Source organism: Pinus tabuliformis, chromosome 3_1, assembly GCF_031772625.1.
Source record: "Pinus tabuliformis cultivar Carrire ecotype Pingquan chromosome 3_1, CPIR1, whole genome shotgun sequence".
Lineage (NCBI taxonomy): Eukaryota > Viridiplantae > Streptophyta > Pinopsida > Pinales > Pinaceae > Pinus > Pinus tabuliformis.
In genome coordinates, this window is record NC_142301.1 from 840,256,062 (window position 1) to 840,283,876 (window position 27,815).

Sequence of the window (27,815 nt, forward strand, 5' to 3'; positions counted from 1 at the left end):
AGGCCATAGAAATATTTGAAACAAGTTAATGAGACTGATGGTCCCAATGCATAATTATTTTTCCAAATTAGAAAATACACAACTTTGGGGATGCACACTATTGCAAATCCAAAAATATTTACATTAACCTAGGTGAAGAGAGAAATTCACCTAGTTGACCAGATAAATAATTAACTAACTTTCAAAATTCTTCTCTGGCATCTCTACAGTCATCGTCTTTAGAATTTGAAGTTGTTGTCAGTAATACTTCCTTGTGTCCAGCGTTTTAACATCTCCAAGGCTGCTTTTGGTTGATCCATTGGGACCATATGACCTGCATCATGAACCTGGTGCAACAAAATAGAATATTCCATCCATAAGGAAGAAGTCATGTACTTGCAATAAAGAAATCAAAGATGGTCATCAAGTGCCTTTTACCTTGAGAAAACTGAGTGGTCCATAACTGGTTATTAAACCTGCTTCCTTATCATCTACAAGGAAGGATTTTATAGGTGCCTTCTTGAAATTATCATTTCCAGACCAATCCATGGAATTCACCCATCTTGAATTGCCTGAAAGACACATAATTTGAACAATTAATTCTTCAATTTTGAATTTTTGGCTGACAACACTGAAAAACACAACTGCAAATAAAGTCATTTTCCAAAACAAAATCAATATTTTTTATGTATACAACATCATTACCTAACCAATTGCAAACAAGATCATATTCTCCTGCATAAACTAGCAGCTTGACACCATCCTCCAAGAGTGTTGGAATGCCAACTTCCATATTCCGCATCCAGTCAGCAAGCATATATTTAAAAACCAGGGTGCTACAGAGGACAAATTGTTGGCTACCAACCCCTAGGGCATCCTTAACGGAAGATTGGTTTAAGTAATACTTCATATTTAAGAAACCATAGCACAGGTCACCATTGCACTCCTTCCGAATATCATAGTACTACAAAATATAAAACAAAATTGATGAAAACTACATTTTAAGATGCAAAATGCTAGTAAAATAAATATCATGTCTGACTATCCAGTATTTAGAAGTTAAGAGATAATGTCTTACATTGATATTCCCAGCTAATGCCAAAATGGAATCGAAAATTGATTTGCACGTAAAGTATGATGCAATGCAAGTGTCATTCCCTTTGGTACCTGGCAAGATATCACACCGACTATAATCAGAACCCACATTAGGAACCCTCGATGAAGAATCTAGCATAAGATCACCCTTAACTAGTATCAAATGCATGAGATATATTATCAAAGATGATATATTATCAATTACATGAGATATATTATCAAAGACGATAAAAAGTAAGTTTACCATACTGCTAAATGTTTGTAAAAACACACAATAAACAATAATCAACTAACTAGAAAAGCAAAAAAGCATCACCTTGCCAAATAATTTGAGATACAGATAAGCCTTTACTACTGTTATGGAAAACACTTGGACATTCATCTTAAAAAATACATTGAATATTTCACAAGTCTTCCACTGAGGATAAGTGCTAAAAGCCCTCAACACAAGTTTTATGGATAGTTCACAAGTTGTATTGGTCCAACTGTGGCTGTCCTCCCAATCAGGGAAACAACGTGCAAAAACCCACTGCGGAATATTACCAAAAAAACTACATGATAAACGTAGCTTTCCATTAAGGGTGAGAAATAGATGGTTAAGTTTTAACTCACCACAAAGTTTTATGGACCGTTCACATGATGGATAAATTTTGTTGATTCGATTGTAATCATCTTCCCTAATAAGACCCATCTCGAATGCATAATCTGTGTATGCTTTATACTGGATTGCTGGATCAGTAAGTCCATTACCAATGGCAAATCCCTGCAGGAAGTTTGAAATACGTATAGATGAAAAATGGGCTTTAAAAAGCTTCTTGATAGCATATGACTTGTTTATAAAAGTTTCTATAATTGAAAATTCTGGTAAATAATAAAAATAGAAGGGATGCACATGCCCATCAATTATAGTTTTCTCTTAAAACTCCATATATAGAAGCACAAAGGTGATAAGCCAGATAACACAAAACAACAAAACGAAAGAATGTGACACACTATACCTTCAAATTTATTGGAAGACCCTCATTGTTTTTGTTTCCTTGGTGGACCCTACTTGTAACTGTTGGAACGTAGTGTCCACCATATGACTCTCCAGTGATAAAGAGATCATTCTTTGCATACTTTGGATGTTCTTTAAAAAATTCCTAGCAGATATTGGTGAAACTTATTAGAGTTTAAATCTGCATTCATTGACAAGCAACTACAAGTTTGTTTTACTTACAAATTGACAAGTTGAACTTGTACATGGGCCACCCACAAAATGGTTAAACTGCTAATAAAAAAATAAATTTTCCATCTCTATACTAGGTAGATATCAAATACATCACATGTGGAAGAAATGAAACATACTTGTATAAAGTCATACATATCATTACTAACACCCTTCTCATCATGACGGAGGTCACGTCTGTCAGTGCTGTAACTAAAACCGGTTCCAGTAGGTTGATCCACAAAAATGATATTTGATGCCTGCCAAGTTACTAACATATTATATTCAACATCTTGAGTCTTTAAAACACTAAATGATCCTTTTCAAGTTAGAGGCAAGAGTGCATAAATTAAAAAACGTTATAACAAATTGTTATAGGCAAGTGTGCGTAAATTAAAAGAAAAGTTATTAGAAAATTATTTATACAAAATAACACATAAATACAATGATTGCTTAGGCACTCTACAACCCAGTATGAGGTATATGTTGTCACATAACTTTACATTTAAAAATTATAAAATAATACTTACATTAACAAAATAAAAAATAGTAATAACAACAAATAAAGAGCTAAATAAGAGAAATTAAAACTTTTTCTTATATTTTCACTTTTCATTGTGAGGGAGGTGTAAATAATTACATTCTTAATATGGAGTTGATATATAATACTCAAAAATATTAATACCCAAAGAAAATAATGTGGGTAGTAAATCAAATATTTCCATATGCATGTTGAGTAAAATATTTTAACATCAAATGCAGTGAGAGAAAGTGTGGGCGAGTTCTTATTCCATTAATAGGTTCTTTCTAATTCAAGGTATGAAATATTTGTAATTCCTTCAATGTTTAAGATTGAGTTACAAATAAAATATTTCAATCTAAGCTAAGAAACAACGTAGATCCATCTTAATCCCAAATTTAGAAAGATATGAGAGGAATCAAATCTTTCCAAGTGCAATCCTTTCTTCAAGTTTTGCACTCAAAAAGGGGTTTGCATCTTGAGAGATTTGATACCTCTCGGCATTTGGTAGATTTGGGGCTAAGATGGGTATATGTTGGTAATACAAGACAATTTAGGCTAGTAGATGTGCCACTACATACATCATCAATGAGTGATAATAAGATAGAGATCAAAATATTCTACAATTCAGGAAAACACAATTCTATAATAGAGTTTAGAAAAACCTTTAAAAAGCATGAAGTACAATATATCATTCCCAAGTCAGTATCATTTGAGACACTCATAACATAATCTCATTATGTATGAACAAACACATCAACCTTGACCTCACTGCATTAAGGTTGTTAAAGTATGAGAAACATGACTTCTTCCCTCCTTCAAGATAATTAAAAAGTCAACAAAATTTTGCATTTAAAATTTCAACAGTACTCAGTTACAAAACTTTTTCTTTAAAAATTTCAACATTACTCAGTTACAAAAAAATTTCATTTAAAATTTTAAACAAATTTAGTAGGTAATTTTTTTTACCTTAATTTTCCCTACGTACATATTATAAATTTAGCATAGGTGCCATTACTTTTTACTATCCATCTTCATATATAAATTGCGTTTTTCCATTGAAACTCACCACAATGACAGGCATTACCATAATATTATAGCAAGCATAAAGAGAGTTGACCTAATAACCAAGTCAAAAGTGTCTCTCTTTAAAACCATGACACATTCTGCCAACGTCTAATGTTAAGGCCATTCATTAGGAACTAGTTGTTATGCACAAAATCTGCAATGGTAGGGAGTAGAATTTCCCATGCATAATCACAATATAGAATATTCAACAACATTTGATAGCCTTCAGAATAAAATATGAATATATCCTACAAAGTTACAAACATAATATTATAATATCTTGAAGCACATATGTCTAGACTCACTTCTAAAAGTTAAAACACTGCATTTTCAAGTGCAAATGTTCAAATTTAATAAAATAGTGAATTGTACTCATAATAGTCCATTTTCAAGAATGCAAAAACTAGAACATGATGAATCACAAAATCCATATGAAGAGATTGAAAGCCATGACTAATTTTCTCAATGGAAACTTGTTGATTGGATTAGAGAAGAAGGGTTCCATTTTCAAGAATGCAAAAACTAGAACATGATGAATCAAAAAATCCATATGAAGAGATTGAAAGCCATGACTAATTTTCTCAATGGAAACTTGTTGATTGGATTAGAGAAGAAGGGTTTTTCTTGCCTAGGTACTAAAGCTAGCAGAAGAACCCATGAGACAACCACTTAAGCGGTTTATTAATTTAATTTAACTATTTCCTAAAACTTAAATTTATGGAAAATTAAAAATACCTAAGTTAACTTATGATTTAATCTTTGACCATTGATCACGATTTAATCTCAATCATTGAGCCTAAGGGATTAAAGTTGAGATCAAAATTATAAGAGATAGAGTGAGTTGGCGGCAAGTTATTTGAGCACAAGCAAATGTGAGAGGTTAGCTAAGGAAGAGTGAAGGTTTCAATAGATCGAATGACTCAACATCCAAGCAAAATAAATTGAGAGAGGGCCATTCTCTTATAGCCCAACGTAGTAATCTATTCACACATGCACGCGGGAGAGAAGAAGAGCGCTAGAACATATCGTCCAAGTAGATAATATGCACATGAGTTTCGCAAATCTAGTGCCCATGAAGGGATATTGATTTAGTTGAAATTGATTGAGTGTTTTCTTGAGATAAAAAGGAAGTTTCTCCCTTGTTGTAATTTTAAGAAGAAAATCCTTCACTGAAAGAAAAAATAAAACACGCAGTGTTGCAAGTTTTCCATAGAGTTGGGGTTTCCTAGGTATATCTTGTGTTCTATGGTTGATGTGTTTGTCTTCTAATTTATTTTCATTGTGCATGATAAGTTAGAAAACTCAATGTATTTGCAATTTAAGATTCCACTATAGCAATTGTTTGTATTTCTAGTTTTTATACTTAGAAAATTGTAAATCAATTGTCGTGTTTTAAGGAAATCTAACAAAACTGCTTAGGCAAATTGCAAGTAAGTATTGCCATAAGTTCTATCATGTTTAGAATGGAAGTTTCACTCTCAAACTAGTCTTTGCATCCATTCACATTCATGACATCAATAGTAGCAAAGACCAGTGATTTGGCTAAAAAGTGTTTTTCAATTTTTCTCCTTTCCCATTAACATTATTATTTCTTTGACCATAGATTCCACATATTGTAAATTTTAAATAAAATTTAAAATAGTCTCTTGAATGCTTTCCCTAGGCATTCTCAACAGATTGAGTGGTTTCCTCTGCTAAGATTCAAATTTTAATTTTATGACAAATTTCTAAATTTTTCCTTTATTGCTATAATCTATATTTGCAACCAATTATGTTGTTCTAGATTTGAACCAGAAATACCATACTCTTTTTAACCACTCATCAAAACATTATTTTAAAGTTAATTTCAAATACATTAAAATAATATCTACTCATTAATTTGTAAGAAATCGTGACTGGCAGATAAAATACTCAAGTGGATCCAATCTTACATTCAGGAATAGCTCACTAAGGGTTGAAAACAGAATCGATATTGTGCACAGAAAATACTCAAGTGGATCCAATCTTACATTTAGGAAGAGCTCACTAAGGGTTGAAAATAGAATTGATCTTGTGCACAGAAACGTTTAAAACTTGTTACGCCGTAAGGCGTTCCCTCTGAAATCAACTCTCCTTTGAGGTTACGTGTCCATTTGCGAGCGCTTGATTTAGTTGTTAGACGATTAAAATTGTTTGAGCCATTGGATTGATTCCACCGAAATGTTATAAGAATTGCAACTGGTATATCTCCATTGTTGAGTTGAGAGTTTGGTAACAATTCATAGAAGACGGTTCAACTATCGGGACTCTGTAATGTCGATCAAAGCGGCGGCTTCACCACAACATCAACTGCTTCCTTCCCCAAGCACTTGCTCGAATGTATCGGTCCCAATCTTGCTCAAATCCTCGTATTTGTTTCATGGCAAACACAGAGGTTTCAGGTTCAATTCTCTACGATGTCAATCCTTGCAATCCACGACTGTTTCGAAGGACCTCTCGACGCAGGCGGGGAACGGATTCCTAGAGCTGAATGTTATTGAGTGCAATGTGGTTCGTCTAAGGTTGCCAAGCAAGGGTCGAATGGCAACTGATACACTTGATCTACTCAAGGTATTTACATATTTGTTTTCTTTTCCTGTTCTTTGTAGAGATGGTCGATAAATTAGGGCCTTTTGATTACATTTTTAGATTGATGTATTAACAGTATTTGCAAAATCTAGGTAATAAGAAATAGTTTATTGCCAGGAACACAACTTTATGCTGAATATTGTCCATTCATTAGTTTTGTCCCAATGGCGTATATACACATTTCTCTATGTTTTCCAGCCCACACGAGGGATCCTTGTTCGGCTTTCTAGTTGATATATGCTTCATTTTTTAACTCTATTTTGCTACACACCTGTATACATTTATGAATTTTGTGGTTCATATCCATTTTTTGATATCAGAGCAGAGAATCCGATCTCATGCCTCGCCCACATGCATATCACGAGCACTCTCAGTTTGCCATTATGGCACCAAGAGCAAGCTCTATTTTGTCATTATGGTGGTTCGGGGCCCATCTGTGTGGGCTCTGTGGCAGATTTTGCTGCGGTTCAGTCTCTTTTGTAGGGCTGAACAAATTTATAAATAATTCAGTAACGAGACATTACAACTTTTCACTTTTGGCCTTCTATGAATGAAATAGATTGATTAGAATCACTATCTGCAATATACAAATACTGGAGTAGCTTTTAACAAATAGTCCGTGTTCACAAAGTTGTGTTGTAGACAGTGGGGCCAGTTTGGAGTGTGGAGATTTCAAGCTGTAGAGAGGCAATAATAAGTACGGGAGTTACATTTAAGTCCCAAGTCTAACCAGGTCAAAGTTATTGCATTATATCCTTCCAATCTCGAATCATAAAATTTCAAAAATCTAAAGTTCAAATGCCTTATCCTAAATTGGATCACTAACCCATATTAGTTACTTTATACATTGAGGTTAACAAGATGAGCGATGAAACAAAGGATCAAATGATCCATATGTTCATGACGACAATACTCATTGAATTTGCTCAGGACTTTCAAAACCATATTGTGACCCATCTGAATGTTCCAAAACCTTGTCTTTGTTGGAATAAGGTGGTTATGCTGCATGTAGTATTGTAAGAAAGTGCCCATTTTGAAGGGAAAGTTGCCCAGGGCAGTTGTTCATTCAGTTGGCTATTTGTGTAGAATAGGTACGTTTACAAGGAAATCATCCATTCGGTGAGTATTAATGTTAAGTAGGTGGGTAAGCTATTTTTTTTTGTTTGCTAGTTACGCCGTAAGGCGTTCCCCTCTGAAATCAACTCTCCTTTGAGGTTACGTGTCCATTTGTGAGCGCTTGATTTAGTTGTTAGACGATTAAAATTGTTTGAGCCATCGGATTGATTCCACCGGTACTAAACGTTATAAGAATCACAACTGGCCACACAGAGCAACGACCTCTCCTTGCTTGGCACTACCTTGATCGCCCCTGCTCAGCAATATTGGATCGCTCTTGCTGGGTATATTAAGGTGGAAAACGTAGACCGGCATGAGTTGCAGGCAGGAACATAAAAATCCCGCACGAGAGAAAACCAAATAAAGTGCAGGACCTTACCTCACTTAGAAGGCATTGAATTCTTTGAGCTCAGGTGAAATACCGAGTAAAGCTTTTCAGGATAAAATGAAGCTGGCACATGAACTTATCTTAGAAGGTTAGAGTTTCCATGACCAATCTATGAAAAATTGCAATTCACATGTACAAACCTCTGTTTGAATGCAAGGCCTCTCTTCAATCTCATTATTTCAACTGTATTATAGAAATTTCATAAGTTATTGATCCAGACAGACCTTCCAATTCATGGAGTTATCTTTGAGCTTTTATCTTTTCATAGCCTTATAAATTACTTATAAAAGAGGCTGTTGCATCCATAAAATTGTCTCATCTGGTCAACAGTGACCGACCCAACATATCTATGGAATTCCACAAGAATACCCAAACAAGGCCAAATTTCATAAGTTATTGATCCAGACAGACCTTCCAATTCATGGAGTTATCTTTGAGCTTTTATCTTTTCATAGCCTTATAAATTACTTATAAAAGAGGCTGCTGCATCCATAAAATTGTCTCATCTGGTCAACAGTGACCGACCCAACATATCTATGGAATTCCACAGGAATACCCAAACAAGGTCTACACATGCCTGGAGGGAAATGTGCAAGTAATACAAAAATTCATAAAACACAGTACCCAAGAAGCCCACTAAACCACTGAATGCATCCTGAATCAACCTCATATACCCAATATGGAACTCGTAAATCACTTAAATAATTTTGGCTGCCTTGCTGATCGGAAGGATTTTTGCTTACATAGAGTAGGTCAATTTGATCGTTTAACCTATAATGATAGAACAGGTCTCTTTGTTGTTTATTTTGGCTCAGGTGGATCGTTTAACCTATAATGATAGAACAGGTCTCTTTGTTGTTTATTTTGGCTCAGGTGGAAATATAATTTTCTTATTTCTTTTAAAATTTTATTGTGTTGGTCTTAATATGTGTTTCCCAAGTGTATTTAAAAATGAAAATCAGGAAAATAGAAACAATTGTGAAAATGGAAGATTGGAAAGCCAAAAAACCAGGATTTTGGAGAGTTGGAAAGCCAAGAAAACAACGTAAAAGGATTAAAATAGATTATTACTCATTTTGTAAATATATTTTTATTTTCTAAGAGTTTACATAAATAAAAGCTATTAGCTCATGACAGTAATCTGACAGGGTATAGCAGTCCTTGTGGTAAGCAAGAAACAGACAACCATGTTCCATTACTTTTAGTCTATGCATTGCATCAAGATTTTAACCAAGAAATTATGTATTATTAACAGGAATTAACCAATCCATTTTCTCAACAAAAACAAGAAATATGCCCTTTTCTAATTGCCAAATTCACATGTACAAACCTCTGTTTGAATGCAAGGCCTCTCTTCAATCTCATTCTTTCAACTTTATTATAGAAATTGCTTGAATGTAGACAATGCCGTATGCCAGCATGCATTAGTGTGACAGAGGCTGCTGCATCCATAAAATTGTCTCATCTGGTCAACAGTGACCGACCCAACATATCTATGGAATTCCACAGGAATACCCAAACAAGGTCAAATTTCATAAGTTATTGATCCAGACAGACCTTCCAATTCATGGAGTTATCTTTGAGCTTTTATCTTTTCATAGCCTTATGAATTACTTATAAAAGAGGCTGCTGCATCCATAAAATTGTCTCATCTGGTCAATAGTGACCGACCCAACATATCTATGGAATTCCAAAGGAATACCCAAACAAGGTCTACACATGCCTGGAGGGAAATGTGCAAGTAATACAAAAATTCATAAAACACAGTACCCAAGAAGCCCACTAAACCACTGAATGCATCTTGAATCAACCTCATATACCCAATATGGAACTTGTAAATCACTTAAATAATTTTGGCTGCCTTGCTGATCGGAAGGATTTTTGCTTACATAGAGTAGGTCAATTTGATCGTTTAACCTATAATGATAGAACAGGTCTCTTTGTTGTTTATTTTGGCTCAGGTGGATCGTTTAACCTATAATGATAGAACATGTCTCTTTGTTGTTTATTTTGGCTCAAGTGGAAATATAATTTTCTTATTTCTTTTAAAATTTTACTGTGTTGGTCTTAATATGTGTTTCCCAAGTGTATTTAAAAATGAAAATCAGGAAAATAGAAACAATTGTGAAAATGGAAGATTGGAAAGCCAAAAAACCAGGATTTTGGAGAGTTGGAAAGCCAAGAAAACAACGTAAAAGGATTAAAATAGATTATTACTCATTTTGTAAATATATTTTTATTTTCTAAGAGTTTACATAAATAAAAGCTATTAGCTCATGACAATAATCTGACAGGGTATAGCAGTCCTTGTGGTAAGCAAGAAACAGACAACCATGTTCCATTACTTTTAGTCTATGCATTCCATCAGGATTTTAACCAAGAAATTATGTATTATTAAAAGGAATTAACCAATCCATTTTCTCAACAAAAACAAGAAATATGCCCTTTTCTAATTGCCAAATTCACATGTACAAACCTCTGTTTGAATGCAAGGCCTCTCTTCAATCTCATTCTTTCAACTTTATTATAGAAATTGCTTGAATGTAGACAATGTCGTATGCTAGCATGCATTAGTGTGACAGAAAATAGCAGGTAAGAAGAAACTTGACAGGTACAGGTAACAATTTTCTGAACAGTATAATGGAAGTGAAAAGACCCTACTTCAGATACAGGTTATAAACTTCATAGTTTCCTGAATTCTGGGTCACTCCTAACTTATTGTTGAACTCCACCTGCAAATGAGATAAAATATCTCACACTATCCATCACACACTCCCTCTGTATGATAAAAGTGATCTCAGTATCAATTTCCATACATGAATTGGTGGATTTCATTTCATTTCATAGTGTATGTAGAGGACAGAGGAAACAGATTGAGGTTCTTTGTCAACTCGCAGAAGCTTGCAGAGAGAGAGAAAACATTGCCAAACAATTGGATGAAGTATCTAGGGAAAGGAATGACGTACTCCATCAAAATGAAGAAACTTGGGAAGAAAATAAAGGGATTGCCAAACAATTAGCTGAGGTTTTGAGATTGAATGAAAATGCAGTTAAGCAGAAAGATGCAAGACTTTTGGAGGCTCTGTCAGAACTTGAATTTGAAAGGAAAGCACAAAATTCTACTGAAGCAAAGAAAACATATTTGAAGATGGCATTAAACCAAATGAGGGTATTTGCCCACAAGGAACTTGGAAAGAATCATGCACTAAAGAGGTAGAGAGACGTAGCAGGGAGCATTGACAGTTTATAGTTGCATGCATATTTTGTAGCTTTGCTATTTTCAATGTTAAAATATATGCATTAGCTGTGTTTAGGCTATTAGAGCTATGGGATACCTCTTAATTTTCATTTTGCAGTGCGTAGTGTGTCCATGGCTGGGACTTAAGATGCTTGAACTAAACGAACTTGTTATAGCTCAGCTTAAAGTGAGAGGTCCAGCTTTTCCTGATGTAACAGAGGGTGTTCTTGTGCCACAGGTGAGCTACCTTGGGATAAAACTTGTGCATCTGTGGATTCGTTTTTTCTTTTTATTGCACTGGTTATGATAAAATGTTTATGCGATAAATCTATAGTGGAAGTTAGTCTAAACATTCATAATACATGGGAGGATTTTACTTGGATGGTTGCTAATAAGATCTTTGTGTTTTATTTCCTAATTCCATTCTTGCATTAATAATTGAATTTTAACTCACTTTACCTCTGTCTAATGTTGTTTTTTGCATATGGCAATTCAAAGGAGCGTATACTATATTTGATACCTTTTTGGCCTACCAAATTGATGGTACAAATTATGTTTTACATTTAAACATATGTTTTTGATTGAAACATCATAGGTGACTCCTGGATCACCTTCTTATCGAGTTGGATTCTGTCCTAGAGATGTCATCATTCAGTTTGATGGGAAACCAACTAAAAGCATCAAGGAGGTGAGTTGGAGCATGTTTTTTATAATCAGCAGCACACAACAATAGAGAAATGTCATGATTTCTAATTTCTTATATAAATGGGCTACAACAGATTGTTGAGATAATGGGTGACAAAGTTGGAATGGATTTTCATTCCCGGTTTACTACGTTTGGGTCCCCCAAATTCATCTGGGTAATGTGGGGTTGTTCAGACCCCGTTTACTGCACTTAGGTACCCCCAAATTCTTTCAGGTGATGTGGTGGGTGTTGTTTCATACCTGATTCACTGCATTTGGGTACCCACAGATTCTTGCCGTACGTGAGTGGGTATATGTACCCTGGCACAAAGTGGCAAGCAATTCATTGTTCTAAGGTTCCAAGAAGCGTTCCTGCTTGTGTAGCATTGATTGAAGAAGGGGTTTATACAATTGATGGAAGCAGGGGGTTTTGATACAAGGGGAGGTTGTTTTAGTGTTTAAGGGGATTGTTTTGTTTTATAGAGAAAAAATTGGTGTCTGTGAGTAGTTTTGGGGTAGAATTGAAGGATGTTTTGTATACTTGGTGTCCTGGTACTGGAGTAGAATGATATTGGGGAAAGTTTTCTAGAATTTTTCTGATTGTCAGTGTTGATCAGACACAAGCCTGAGACATTATGGAATGATTTTAGGCCTTGCCAACAATAAGTTTGGAAAATACTCGTTTGAATTGAGGGAGTAGTCATGACTCAGGAGCTTTGAAGATTTTTTATCTTGGTTTTGCAACCAATTTTGTCTTTATAAAACACTCATTTCAGGTTTATCTTAGGATCAGTATATGCTCACTACATCCAGGGAGGTTTAGGCCAGGCTTGTGGTGTGAGGTTTTCTTTATTGCAGTATATCTGTCACTAGTTCCAAGGAATCCTACACTTTTTGTGGAAGAGAGTACCCGAAGTTGTAAGGGATTGTGCATGTGAATAGTGTACAAGGAATTTTTGGGTTTGAACATCATTTTATTTTTCTGCTAAGCAAGTTTAAGAACAAGGATTGAGGGGTGACTCCTCAGTAGCATCAAGAAAAACTGGAGAGAAAAGATGATGCCTCATCTGATGCCCGATTACCCATATGATTCATCACTTACCAGAGTCTGTCCCGAAGAAAAGCACAGGTTCTGCAATGCTCCTGGGATCTCAATAGGTTTTAATCCATAGGGGTCCTCAGATTCAGAGGGGGCCAAAAGCCCAATTTCTCCATTAGATTTGAAGACATTTTCTGGAGTCGGGATCACTTATTGGCCTGAAAACAACTTTGATTTCCAGTTGAGTTCTTCCAAGCAGCAAAGCGAGACAATACCGATTTGTTCTCCCCATGGATTTATAGAATCCACCCATCAAACAGGAATGGAGCATTCAAAGAGCTATACTTGTGTTATATCCCGTGATTCAAATGTGAGCACAAACAACGCACATACTCATTGCCGTATATAGTGTGAAATTGTGCAATACCCTGTTCAAAAGCAAGATGAACATGAAATATGGGATGTGGCATCACCAGCTCAGAGCTATTAAAATGTTCCAGTGTTTCCTGTTGCCCATTTTCTTAGGGCTTGCTATCTTTGCAAACGGCAATTAAACCATGGGAAGGACATCTACATGTACAGGTCTATTGTAATGATCACACGATTGCTTTAAACCTCTGAGAATCGATTGAATTGATTAAAATTTCCCATTCTTAAGAGTTAGTCACATTCTCTGTTTGCTGATTATTGCAGGGGTGACATGGCATTCTGCAGTGAGGAATGCTGCTACCAACAGATTTTGATGGATGATGAAATGCCTTTAACGACAAATTTTGATGGTTGAATGAATGGAGGCATTTGCTGCTTCTCCATCTTCATCGAGTGCTGCTTCATAAGATTAGAGGCATGAGAATTGTCCATCATCAGAGCGGAAAAAAGAGGCGTTTCAATGTATGTATTTTTTGCATCAGAGTAGCTGTAGAAAAATACATTGCTATAGATGATATAAAAATGTATCTCTATTTTATTCAGAGGAAAAGGGATTGAATGGGGTAGGCTTTTTTTAAGCATATTAATATGGAGAGAGTTTTTATCTAATTTTCAAGTGTCAAATGCAAGAATAAGCTAATTGAATTTTTATTTCCAATCCTTCAAATTATTCCCTTGGTAGGAGAATCATTTTAAACAAATTCGTAGTTTTCTCTCCAAGAATCTGTTTAAAAATCGCTACTTCATCTGAATTTAATGAAGTTCTTTCCCCTTCGAGTGAATGCTATTTCTATGGATCTTTATCATGTCATTGTTACTTCACACAGCAACTATTATAACTGCAGATGCTTAGTATATTTCCAGATTGGCTGCAAGGGACTTCTATGTGGTTTTCAAGCTTTATATACAAATTCTGTCAATCTGCAATCAGAGTTATGCATTACACTGAAATTGTATGTCAGAGCAAGATAAAGATGATGTCAAAGAAATTTTGATATATTGGGAATCATATTCATTTTTTACATTGTATCCATCTGCTGAGTGTACAGACAAGCACAGGTTCTGCAATGCTCCTGGGATCTCAATAGGTTTTAATCCATAGGGGTCCTCAGATTCAGAGGGGGCCAAAAGCCCAATTTCTCCATTGGATTTGAAGACATTTTCTGGAGCTGGGATCACTTATTGGCCTGAAAACAACTTTGATTGCCAGTTGAGTTCTTCCAAGCAGCAAAGCGAGACAATACCGATTTGTTCTCCCCATGGATTTACAGAATCCACCCATCAAACAGGAATGGAGCATTCAGAGAGCTATACTTGTGTTATATCCCGTGATTCAAATGTGAGCACAAACAACCCGCATACTCATTGCCGTATAGAGTGTGAAATTGTGCAATACCCTGTTCAAAAGCAAGATGAACATGAAATATGGGATGTGGCATCGCCAGCTCGGAGCTATTCAAATGTTCCAGCATTTCCTGTTGCCCATTTTCTCAGGGCTTGCTATCTTTGCAAACGGAAATTAAACCATGGAAAGGACATCTACATGTACAGATCTATTATAATGATCACATGATTGCTTTAAACCTCTGAGAATCGATTGAATTGATTAAAATTTCCCATTCTTAAGAGTTAGTCACATTCTCTGTTTGCTGATTATTGCAAGGGTGACATGGCATTCTACAGCGAGGAATGCTGCTACCAACAGATTTTGATGGATGATGAAATGCCTTTAACGACATATTTTGATGGTTGAATGAATGGAGGCATTTGCTGTGTCTCCATCTTCATCGAGTGCTGATTCATAAGATCAGCGGCATGAGAATTGTCCATCATCAGAGTGGCAAAAAGAGGCGTTTCAATGTATGTATTTTTTGCATTAGAGTAGCTGTAGAAAAATACATTGCTACAAATGATATAAAAATGTATCTCTGTTTTATTTAGAGGAAACAGGATTGAATGGGGTAGGATTTTCTGAGGCATATTAATACAGAGAGAGTATTTATCCAATTTTCAAGTGTCAAATGCAAGAATAAGCTAATTGAATTTTTATTTCCAATCCTTCAAATTATTCCTTTGGTAGGAGAATCATTTTAAACAGATTCGTATTTTTATCTCCAAGAATCTGTTTAAAAATCGCTACTTCATCTGAATTGAATGAAGTTCTTTCCCCTTCGAGTGAATGCTATTTCTATGGATCTTTATCATGTCATTGTTACTTCACACAACAACTATTATAACTGCAGATGCTTAGTATATTTCCAGATTGGCTGCAAGGGACTTCTATGTGGTTTTCAAGCTTTATATACAAATTCTGTCAATCTGCAATCAGAGTTATGCATTACACTGAAATTGTATTTCAGAGCAACATAAAGATGATGTCAAAGAAATTTTGATATATTTGGAATCATATTCATTTTTTACATTGTATCCATCTGCTAAGTGTACACGGTGTACAATCTGGACCTTTGTGCTTTGCTTGGTTAAGGTGTGGTGTCCCCTTTGTATGTCAGTGAAGAGAAGAATCTAAGGGATTGGTGGTTGCCATCAGTATTGTGTATTAAATTTTTTGGGTTAAGTGCACTAGTTTATCCTAATGACATTATTAGGGATAGCATTTAGGGAGATGGAGAAACATTTCCTACATTTTCCTATAAAATTTTCATGGCTTATAAATAATATTAAAATAACAGACCTCTTTATACATTTATCAACAGACCTCTTTATACATTTATGAATTATTTTGTCGAGCCTTACATCATATAACGTGGATGCTCTCTCAGATAACTGACTTGCCAAACTTTCAATCATTATAAATAAACTGTTTTTTACCATTATCCTTTGAACACTAACATATAGGTATTGAACACTAATATATAGTTTAGTCTGAACTGTCATAGTAATGTTAGAAGGATAAGTGTCTTATTGGTGTTTGAATGTCAGGTTTAATGTTTTTTTAGTTGTCTTGGTCTTACGCTGAATTATAAATTTCTGATAAATTTGACTTGTTAACTATGATATATATCTTGAGAGATTGCTAATTCCCTATCAAAAGTTTTTCTTTGGAAAAATATTACTTTTTATTTTTCTAGGACATTTTTCGATTAATTTTGTTTGAAATTGGTGGGGGGTTTTTTGAAATAAGAAATTTAATCAAGATAATCGTTTCACCCTTTAGGGGCTCGCTGAACCATAGTCGCCTCCCGTATTTTCGTGCCTCACCCATACTCATACGCCTATAGTGTAAGAGGATACAAGCAATATGAAAGCAAGTCACATCACCAACTCCTACCTCTAGATGAAGCCCAAAACTGTTAAAAAGAAAATGATTTTTTGACTTGGAGTGAATTAAAAGAAAAAATGATTACCCAATGATAAGGAATTAATGAGTCTACAAACTTTTGTGAAAATGAGCCAAAACCTGAAGTGAAGTCAGATTTTTATTGATTAACCAGACTTATAATTTCTTAATTATGTTTTAAAAATTCTTATTGGAGTTGAAAAATATTTAAAATTGTAACTTATGGAATGATTCTTTTTAACATTTGTAAATGATAAAATATAAAAATTAAATTAAATATATTTAATAGTCTTGGATTCATTTTTATATTAAAAATAAATAATTTAATTTCTTCAAATCATAACTTTAGTAATGATTGAATAATATACTTCTAACCATAATAAATTAAAAGAATTATTTAATTATTAAATAATGCATTTACAAATCTTCAATACAGAAATTATATTTGTCCTCGTTATATTCTTCAATTAGTTGTAGTGGGGTCTAGATATAGATATGGATGACACACTGATCCCAACAAAAATTACCTATTAATTAATAGTTAATAATGTTCTTATTCCATCATCATGTTAAAATCCAAACTTTATATTAAAGCCCAAACCCATCACGGAATTTTCTAAACATTGAAAAATGATCGGTGATTTTTTATGGTAAGTTCGTTTATGAGTACTGTTAAATTTATTTAAAATTTGTAATTGTATAGCTAATAATTAGTTTATAATTTGAATAGACCATAGGCTATATTAGATCTATAATTTAATTCTTTCTCGTTTTACTTGTCACTTATGATTGATTTTAAATTTTATTAATTTATACAATACATGCAATAAAGCCACTTGGATACAAGAAACAAGATGCCCAAACATGTGCATTATAGGTAATTTGATGTCAGTACATTTTATCACCTTCTTGATAGATTTTTGTTGCATCATGCAATCACTACAATACAAGGAATTGATCATCTAAAATATGATAACTGCTATAAGCGTGGCACAAATCCCCGGTATACATACATGGATATAGACTTCTATATCAACCTTATATAAAAACAATACAAGTACTCAAAAACTAGTGAAGCTCTTAGCAAGGCATACCACCCTATATTCTATTCACTGGGTGAAGGGTAAGAAGCATTTATAAACAATAATCTATCTTTAATCAAAGAAGCAAATACATACATGGATATAGACTTCTATATCGGCCTCATATAAAAACAATACAAGTACTCAAAAACTAGTGAAGCTCTTAGCAAGGCATACCACCCTATATTGTATTCATTGGGTGAAGGGTAAGAAGCATTTATAAACAATAATCTATCTTTAATCAAAGAAGCAATGCTTTGACTACAAAAACGTTTTGATTCTGCACGGGTGACCAGAGTCTTCGAACTTGGGCACCCAAGATTGCAAACAACTAAAGAACTACATGAGACATTAGACAAATGGAAAAGGTAATGGACTGCATAGCTTCATTGAGAGGGTATATTGTCTTTTAAAGGCTGAAATTGAACACTATATATTCCTTTGTCTAATATAACTTAAATGACCTTGAAATAATATTATGACTATAAATTGTTTCTCCCAACATCACATCTAGAGCTGACCAGGATGACCAGTGGGCACCTTATCTAAGGACTAGTGGATGAAAGGATAAATTCACAACTCTATCGATTTCATATAAATTATCATGATGCTGCTACCAACATTTGATGATAATTTGCAATATCAAGTGCCATTCTTCTCAAATTTATGCCTTACGGCGTTTCCTTTGCAACATGTGGTGCAAATGCTAATAATAGTACTATATCAAGAATGAAAAAAAACTCTTGAAACTAATGCAAAAGATAAAAGAGAGAATACCTTGTCCCATCCATACTCATTCCAGACCATAGTTAAATTGTCTGTAATCTTGAAAGGCCCATTTTCATAGAAGACAGCAATCTCACTGCCACAACCAGGACCTCCAGTCATCCAAAGAACAACAGGGTCATCCGCTTTGCTCCCCCGTGACTCAAAAAAGAAGTAGAAGATCCTAGGCATGACAATTAAGTGTCAGTGTAACCATTTGTCACAAAACTAATACCTTTCTTGACAGACCCCAATCTAAATAAATGCCTCTATACATTCTCTCAAAAATCTCCCGAACACTTACCTCGCAGCGTGCGTGTCTTTGAGGCGAAAATACCCGGCATGATGACCCAGTTCTTCGAGGCTGGCGTTCTTTTCTGAGTCCCCATTAATATCCAAATTGATACTCCTTTCGACCAAACGACGGCCGACGTCGTTTTCCTCTTCCGGTTCTGCGATTCCCGGAATCAAATTCAGCTCTTTAATCACCCGTTCGGTCGTCGGGAGCCATAAATAAGAAAATGACGGAGATATGCAGAAGCACAGCAACACCAACAGAACAAAGGCTTTCATCTTCATTTCCTTTTGCAACTTTGTTCTCTACAACAAGATCGGCGGAAAGTGGGGCTTTATATAGATCGGCGTTCGACTCTCTGCCCGGGATAGAATTTGACAGGCAAACTGCCCTTCAAATGCCTAGGAGCTGACGGCGTCAGACGTGATCACGGAGTCGGAGTTTAGTGGGAGCAGTGTTAGAAGTCAAACCATCCTGGAGGGAAAGGAATTGTTTTTTTAGATTTTTTGGTATTGGAATATTGCATAAATATCTGAGTGAAATTTTGATTTATGTTATTTAAATTGTTTTTTTGATTGTATAAATGGATTCAGCATCTGAAAAACCTAGGGCACTTTGGTTGTGTGGGGTTACCCAGCATGTGATTTCGATAAATTCTGGGGGGATTTTAGAGAAATCAGACTGGAAAAACCCACCCGGAAGGCTTCCAAAAAATCTCACTAAATAACAGTGGGGAGGGAAAGGCATTGTTCACTAATGTTAGAAATTCCTTTGGAAAGTTGTTTTTTTAGAATTTGATGATTTTTAAAATTTAATAATAAAATTACTTGAATTGTTATTAAAGATAGAAATCTATGTAACACCACTAACCCTGATCCAGATTTCCCAAAATTTCTATCAAATTTTAACAAAAATCATACCAGAATTTTCACTATTTTCCAAACTAATTAATACCAACTAAAAAAAATTGTGAACCAAGACCCGATATAATTTAATGAACACCAAAGTGATTTGTTCACACTAAAATTTTGAATATTAAAATTAAAATGATTAAAATAGACATTAAAGCTATTAAAATTAAAATGATTAAAACAGACATTAAAGCTGCAGAAACCTGTAAATTTAACCTATGCTTGGAATTTGAAATTCCTAACTCCTACGTAGAACCTATATCTTTGGCGTTCTCTAACGAGGCTGAGGAATTTCCGGATGGCTAAAAGTGGCCTAATCCGGGTAAAAAGTTTCAAAAAATCTTGTAGGCACAATGTTTGAATCGTGTTTTTGATGGTGGAAATAAATTCAGCACCATCGAAAACGTTTAAGACACCTAAAATTTTGAAATTTAACAACTATAACTTGGATTTACAAAAATCCTTACCAAATTTTCTCTAAATATGACCAAAATTTCTATAACTTTCCGGACAACTCGACATTATAGCATAAAACTAAAACTTTAGAAGGCGATCCCTTATTTGGAGGGAGGGTTGGTAGCGTAGTTACAAAGGATGGAGCTGTGAATAAAGTGATTATAGGTAAGTTAGTTCTTTCTTGGTAGAGTATAAATCGATTAAACCATATATATTTATGAGAGATAACATCAATATATCATTAAGTTTACTTATTCTAATTTTATGATCAAATATATAATGTTTTATGATATCATATAGATTTAGGAATGTTTTAATAGAATATATTATTTATTTGTCTCTCTATCATTCAACGACTTAAACTTAGAAAATTTAAGTGATTTGGCCTCTCACTCCAAATACCTTTAGCTCTCCAAAGGTTAAATATGCATGTGATATGACAAAGACATTTACCCTAAACTTAGAAAATTTAAATGATTTGGCCTCTCACTCCAAATACCTTTACGTATCCAAAGGTTAAACATGCATGTGATATGACAAAGACATTTACCCTAAGCAAATGGGTTTGCCCATAGATTTTTTCCTCAGAATTTTTTCCCCAAAAAAATTAATATGTTAAAAGTGATTTAAAATAATGGTATATTTTAATTATTTTTCAAATTACATCAATAAAAAATTGTGGAGTGTAATTGTTTTAAGTTTTAGATGTGTTTGGTTGGATTTTAGCCATATAAATTTTAATAATATTAGGGTTTTAAATTTATGATTTCAATTTTAATTTAAAATTGATTAAAAAATATATAGAATGATCAAAATGTAAAATTCTTGAACTATGATAATTAAAAAGAAAATATTTTTAGAAAAGATAAAAGTGTAAAAATTAAGTTACAACAATTACATATAGTTTTGAGGGTTAGTTTAATTGGTCTAGTTCTTTTGTTAAAGTATCTTTGTTATTGAGAGGTCACAGGTTCAATTCTCTAGATACTCTTGAAGTTAGGCTTTGTGGTTGAGTTGACAATAACTCTGGATCTACCAAGCATAGAGAGGGAACAAATCTCTTGACATGCAAACCTCTATGAAAAGAGATTTGATCTACTAAGCATAGAGAGGGAACAAATTTCTTGACATGCAAACCTCTGTGAAAAGAGATTTGATCCCTCTTTGCGCTTGGAGGTGAACAAATCTCTTGACATGCAAACCTTTGTGAAAGGAGAGTTGATCCCTCTTTGCACTTGGAGGTAGATCCCTAGTTAAGATGGATCCCCTTGTTAAAGTATCTTTTCTATTGAGAGGTAACAAGTTCAATTCTCTAAATACTCTTGGAGTTAGGCTTTGTGGTTGAGTTGACAATAACTCTAGATCTACCAAGCATAGAGAGGGAACAAATCTCTTGAGATGCAAACCTTTGTGAAAAGAGATTTGATCCCTCTTAGCGCTTGGAGGTAGATCCCTAGTTAAGATGGATCAATTATTTTTAATTTTATTTTAACCTTAAAATATTTACATTGCATTAATCTTTTTTTTTTTTTTTTTTTATGTAATTTGACTCAGTCAAAATGTTAAACAAGACATTATGCTACAACATCTCTACCATACTAGGATGGAGAGCACCTCTCACTACAATTAGAGATGTCATATAAATAAAATGGTTTGTAAACATCAATTGGCATCAATCCATAAAAAAAATCAAAACACTTAATTCATGATATGTCTCAAGTTGTTAAAATTAAACAAATCATAAAATTAACTAAACTAGCAATTGCACCAGATGTTGCAAAGGAAACGCCGTAAGGCAATGGAATAGGAAGTAGTATCATAGAAGAAAGAAGATGTGACCAAAGTACTCTATAGGGAAATGGGAGATAGGGGCACCCTACCTACCTAAGTAAATGTCTAAACCAAATGGTGGACAATTATGCGAGGCAGGAAAGGAAGTAGTATCATAGAAGAAAGAAGATGTGATGAAAGAGATGGGAGATAGGGGAACTCTACCTACCTAAGTAAATGTCTAAACTAAATGGTGGATGATTATGCGAGGTAAGGATTTTATGAGGAGGCACTGGCTTTTTATTGTGATATCAAAAAAACAGGTACCCAACCTAACAATTTCACCTTTACCAGTGTTCTCTTGACATGTACTAATTTGGTAGATCTGGAACATGGCAAAGGAGTTCACCATGACATAATTGCTAGTGGACTATAGTGTAATGCCATTGTGGGTAGTTCTATTGTAAATATGTATGCTAAATGTGGTTGCATAGAGACTGCATAGCAAGTGTTTGACAAAATGCCTGAATGAAATGTAGTATCTTGGAAAGTTATGATATCAAGGTATGTGGAGGATGGGAACGTAGATGAGGCCATGAAACTTTTTCTTCAAATTCTTGAATGGGACATGGTTTCATGTACTGCAATACTTGTTGGATATGAGCGTAAGGGGTATCTTGATAAGGCTATGGAACTCCTTCTGCAGATGTTGATGCACATAAAATGTTCAATAAAATTTCTAAATGAGATGTTGTCTCTTGGACTTCTATTATTGTAGGATATTGTTTTCACAAACTTGACTTTTTAAATGACCTAAAATATCATAATCATAGAAACTCTTCTCTTAGCACTTTAATCTCTTACATTCTTAAAATTTTACAGTTAATCATAATTTTAAAAATATTAACTTCACTTATATGAATCACATCATTTATCTAAAATTAACATAATAATAAACACAAATATAAACCAAAGTTATCTTAACTAATTAAAAAAATAACAAACAAAACAAAAACAAACAGACTTCAAGAAAAGTTATCTTAACTAATTAAAAAAAATACAAACAAAAAAAACAAACATACTTCAAGAAAATTTATCTTAACTAATTAAAAAAAATAACAAACAAAACAAAAACAAACATACTTCAAGAAATTTGATTTAATGTTATTGTTTTTGATAAATCTAAACTTATGATCCATCTTAAAAGCATTTAACCATATAGAATACTTATCAAATAGACGTAAATACATAAAGGCAATTTTTTTTGGGAAACCGAAATAGAAGACAAAAGTAGAAGAAATATAATATGTTGAGCAGCCAGAATATGACATTGTATTCCGTGAAACAAGTTAAACATCATAAGTGGATGTTATGAGTAACAGGCAATTTTCTAATGCAGTGAACTCATCTATGTGAGTGATGATATCTCTAATAATAACTCTTCTAACTCTTGATTTATTTCTTCCAGTTGTTGTATATGGTTGTTTAGCTCAATCACATAATATTTCATTGTAAGAGCATTGTAGATCTTGCCTTCTATATCACACAACAGTGAACAATTAATGAAAAATTAGAACCACTTGTAACCAGTCACAATGCCAAGATCTAACCAGTTCTAGCACCACGATCTCAAGGAGGGAAAAAACATTGGGTTTCACTAACACTATTTCCTGTAGAGAAGAGAATATATCACTCACCTGTCCTCGTCTGTTCTGTTCAGATACAACATGGTGGATTGCAAGATTGTCGTAAATGTTGTGAGCGATCATCAATAATGGTCCAATTTTATGGTTGTTGATGTCATGCAGAAAACAAATCCAGCGTTTCTGCAAGGATGGATATTTTATGGGATGGCAGGAACGTGATAGATTAGGGTTTCTTTCCTTCTACACCACAAAGGTGTTGTTTGTTTTTTGATTAAATGGTAAACCCTGCCAATTAGGGTTGGTCCCTTCACTGGAAACTGTAATAATGGAATCCTCCCATTGCACTAAGGGCTGGAAATTATCAAAGGCCATTTGGTCATGTATAAGGAGATCCGAGGAAGATAAATCATTACATGTCTGAGAAGGAAAACACCATAAGGAATAATTAGTAGCAACAGATTCAAACGACTCTCCTTTGCCAGTTAGTCATTGGATTGACGAAATCAAGTTCACAAACTTCATAATCATCAATTGCGGTGAAATCTATGGTCTCCATAGATGTTTCGTAGGTGTTGTAGAATAAACACTTTGAAGAAGAAGTTGGAAAGCTCATGTTATCTGCAACTTCAGACAATTGTAGAAGACCAAAATTGGATTTTTCTACCCTATTGTTATTATTATCCCTAATTATATCTACTGTATCTGTAAAGTAGGTTATATCAGGTTTATTTTTATCACACCATTATCGACAGACCCATAGAGAAATTAATGACCTTTGACAGGCCCAAATAATTTGGATGGCATGAAAGATGGGACTCACAGGTGAGTTGTCAACTAGTTCGTTATATACCGCATGCCCATTGATGATCACCAGTATGTTATAATAATAGAATTGTCAAAACCTAAACAATGTGCTACTATATCGATTTTTGAATGAAAGCCATGATAAATATAAGAGTCTGTTTGCAAATCTGAACAACCATGGGTCAATACCCTATAAAAAAATTAAATTGCGATTGTTCATGGTCATAAATATTTGCTAAAAATATTCCCAACATGCTTCAATTCTCAAAAGACCTGGACAATCACAGAAAAGATGCCAACGTGCTTCAATTCCTGTACCATCAAAACATAGATGCCAAACATGCCTGAATACTGAAGTTGCGACCAACTACACAAAACAAAACAAAAGTATTCTCCTCAATTTGACATGTTTTCCAAAATTTAGAATGAAAGTAGCTAGACTCTCAAGTCCACAAAAGACATATCCAAATAAAACAACGAGTAGTGCATTAGCAGCCACAATAAATGAGTAATACATTTTGCCAATGAATGAATCAAGATCATTACAACAAACCCTCCTAATGCTCCCTCAGATCCCTGAGGGAGTAATCCCAACAAAAGAAACTTTATGGAGCGGGAAGGAGGGTTTAATTTACAACAATTGTAAATATATTATAACAAAATAATGAAAAATTGATGAAAAGAATACTGACCTAGGGATCCATGGCCAGAAATAGGGGTACGAGCTTGGAGATATTGTTTGAAGGAGAAAAGGAGGTGTAACACAATCTTTTCGCAACAATGGGAGGATATCCATGGACGTCCTCGAAAGGTGGCAAACGCTTCCTGCATACTGCTGCAGACATGGCAACTGCCCAAAATCGAACCCTCAACCTCCTTCAATGCCTCCCTGCCATCCCAATCCATCTCTACAAACCTCCAATCCAGAGGGTATTAATCTCGTCGTCTGAGCTCACATGTTGTGGGTATAAAATCATGATGTTTCTCCTACTGGAGATTAGCCGATGGTGCTACCATGGACTTGCTGCATCGCTCTAAAATATTTAAAAGGCAAAAAAATCCACCAAAAAAAAGAGGTAAAAAAAAGCATGCAATAACAGTGAGCCCGCGGGAAATGTATGGAAACACTATGGAAAAGCTAAAAATATGTCAAGCCTAGGAAAATTTTGATCGAGAATCTAAAATGTTGCAACTTCTTTGGCTCTTTTTCACAAGATTCCGATGATGTAGGAGCTGAAAAGAAACAATAGGAAAGGCTTTGTCGTAAGGGTAGATGTATAGTTAGTTAGTCATTAGGGTAGATGTATAGTTAGTTGATGGTGTAAAAGAAGGAGTTCAGTAGTCCAGTAATAGTTCATATAGGTTGTCGATCGAATGATGTAAAATATTTGAATCATCTAACATTGAATCAAATGGAGCATAGCAAAGACAACGAGGACAAGTGGGGAGTTCTTCTCAGAGGGAACACCTTACGACGTAAATATATAAATTTAAGAAGGATTAATTATTAATGTGTAAATTTCTAATTATTTAATTTGGTCAATTTAATTTTAAATTTTCTTAGTTACCCTAGTTTGTTGAGATGAGAGAATGTTAGTAACTTGAATGGTGAAAAAAAAATTGAATGCAAAGTGACAATGTACCAATGTTGACTGATAGAAAATGTGAATAATAAGAATGTAGTCAATTACATTCAATATTCATTGTGATCAATCTCAAATTATTTTCTTCTACTGTTCTTATTGTCACACCTATTAGTTTTTCCATCTTCCTTATTAGTATTAGTTCTTATTTTCCACCTTTCTCTCTCTATGTTTTTAGTCATCCCTCCCTCTCTCACCCCTCCAACTCCATCTCTCTCTCAAGTCCTCTTTCTCTTCCTTCCTCCCTCTCCCTTTCTCTCCCACCTCCCTTTGTCTCTCCCCCCATCACATTCTCTCTCTCCACCATCCAAAACTGTCACTATCTCCCTTCCCCTCTTCCCCCTCCATATCTATGTCTCCCCTCCTCTCTCTCTCTCTCCCTGCTTCTTTCCCTATCTCTATTCTCTAATTTTCTCTTTATTCCCTCGTCTCATCTCTTCCTCATTCTGTCTTCATCTCTCCCTTGTCACTCCCTCTCTCTCTCCACCTCTCCCACTCGTGTCTTCTTCTTAAATTCTATCCCATTGTATTGTATTTAAGAAAATATCTAAATTAAAAAACATAATTGATTGTAAAATATTAAACCTATATTTTGGATCAATCATGTAAAAGAAAATACAATAATAAAAAACTTAAAAGAATCATGCACTATCTTTCCTCTATCATTGTTAGTCACTTTTCTCTCTCTTCCCTTGGATCCTTGGTTAAGATGCATCTATCCCGGTTCTTTATAATATTATTTATATTATATAAATTTCACATATGTATGTATAAAAAGTATTCTAATTTTTAATTTTATTAAAACCTCAATTTAATCTCAATGAGAATATTTTTGGAGGATGGAGGGTTAAGATACATCTCAAAATTAATTATAACATTTTTGATTTTAGATTTAATTAAAAAATATCATATATATATATCTATATATATATATATATATATATATATATATATATATATATATATTGATTGTGAAATAAGTTATGGTTTTAGAGCATGTGGTATTGATAAGCCATGGTATTGGCCCATGCTATGGTATTGACCCATGGTATGGTAACATGATAATTAAAATCTTAGATCCATAACATGTTAATCAAAAGCATAGATGACCCATGGTATTGATAAACCATGGTATTGGCACATGGTATTCTGATTTTCTTTTATTTGAAAAATTGTTATATTACTTGGCTCAAACTAGTTTATTGCACTAAGAAAGAATAAAAAGAACATAGAAGTTTGTGTTGGTTTTTTAAGTTGTTATTATTATTATTAGTTATAATATAGCCAACATTAAAATTGTTGACATACAATCTTTCTTACATTACATCTAAAGCCTACACATCTACCCTATATTAAGTTGTAGAGAGCGTACAATAATATACATATAAACAATTTGATTTATATAGCTATACTAATTATTAATAATATCAAAATAATTATTAATATATAACAAATATTTTACAACCTTTAAAATACTATAGATAATATAACTACTTATTCATTAAATGTCACATTATAAATTGTTTCATATAACTTTCATGTACTATAATAAAAACTAACCAAGCTAATTTAAAATAAATTCTCTTTTTGGATTATATCAAAATTTATATTAACATTTTCTTTTAATTGCTATAATCAATATTTTTTTAAAAGGTACAATTAGCAATTATGTTAAGTTTTTGGATTTTTAATACATATCCATGTTGCTCCACATATAAGGTTAGTTGAGGTTCCCACCTGACACACACACAGAGTTAGTAGAGGTTTGAATCAAC

The 27,815-nt window shown here is 33.9% G+C and overlaps 1 protein-coding gene across 1 annotated transcript; it reads right to left on the minus strand.

Moving 5' to 3' along the window:
* Positions 1-575: 575 nt before the first annotated feature.
* On the minus strand, positions 576-19,108 carry LOC149190136 (serine carboxypeptidase 3-like). Its single transcript, XM_089410435.1, has 9 exons — positions 18,820-19,108; positions 18,614-18,699; positions 8,667-8,695; positions 2,422-2,541; positions 2,073-2,216; positions 1,687-1,837; positions 1,058-1,146; positions 685-943; positions 576-610 (listed from the first exon to the last, which is right to left on the minus strand). The coding sequence occupies exons 1-9, from the start codon at positions 19,092-19,094 to the stop codon at positions 576-578; spliced, it is 1,188 nt and encodes a 395-aa protein (XP_089266561.1). The 5' UTR covers positions 19,095-19,108.
* Positions 19,109-27,815: the final 8,707 nt, after the last annotated feature.

What these genes read in the sequence shown, in the direction of transcription:
- LOC149190136 (XM_089410435.1), bottom strand. Translation starts at nt 19,094, where the DNA reads ATGAAGATGAAAGCCTTTGTTCTGTTGGTGTTGCTGTGCTTCTGCATA. An exon ending in ATATGTATGACTTTATACAA is followed by an intron (nt 2,217 to 2,421) that starts GTATGTTTCATT and finishes AATATCTGCTAG; the next exon opens with GAATTTTTTAAAGAACATCC. An exon ending in ACGGTCCATAAAACTTTGTG is followed by an intron (nt 1,147 to 1,686) that starts GTGAGTTAAAAC and finishes ATATCTTGCCAG; the next exon opens with GTACCAAAGGGAATGACACT.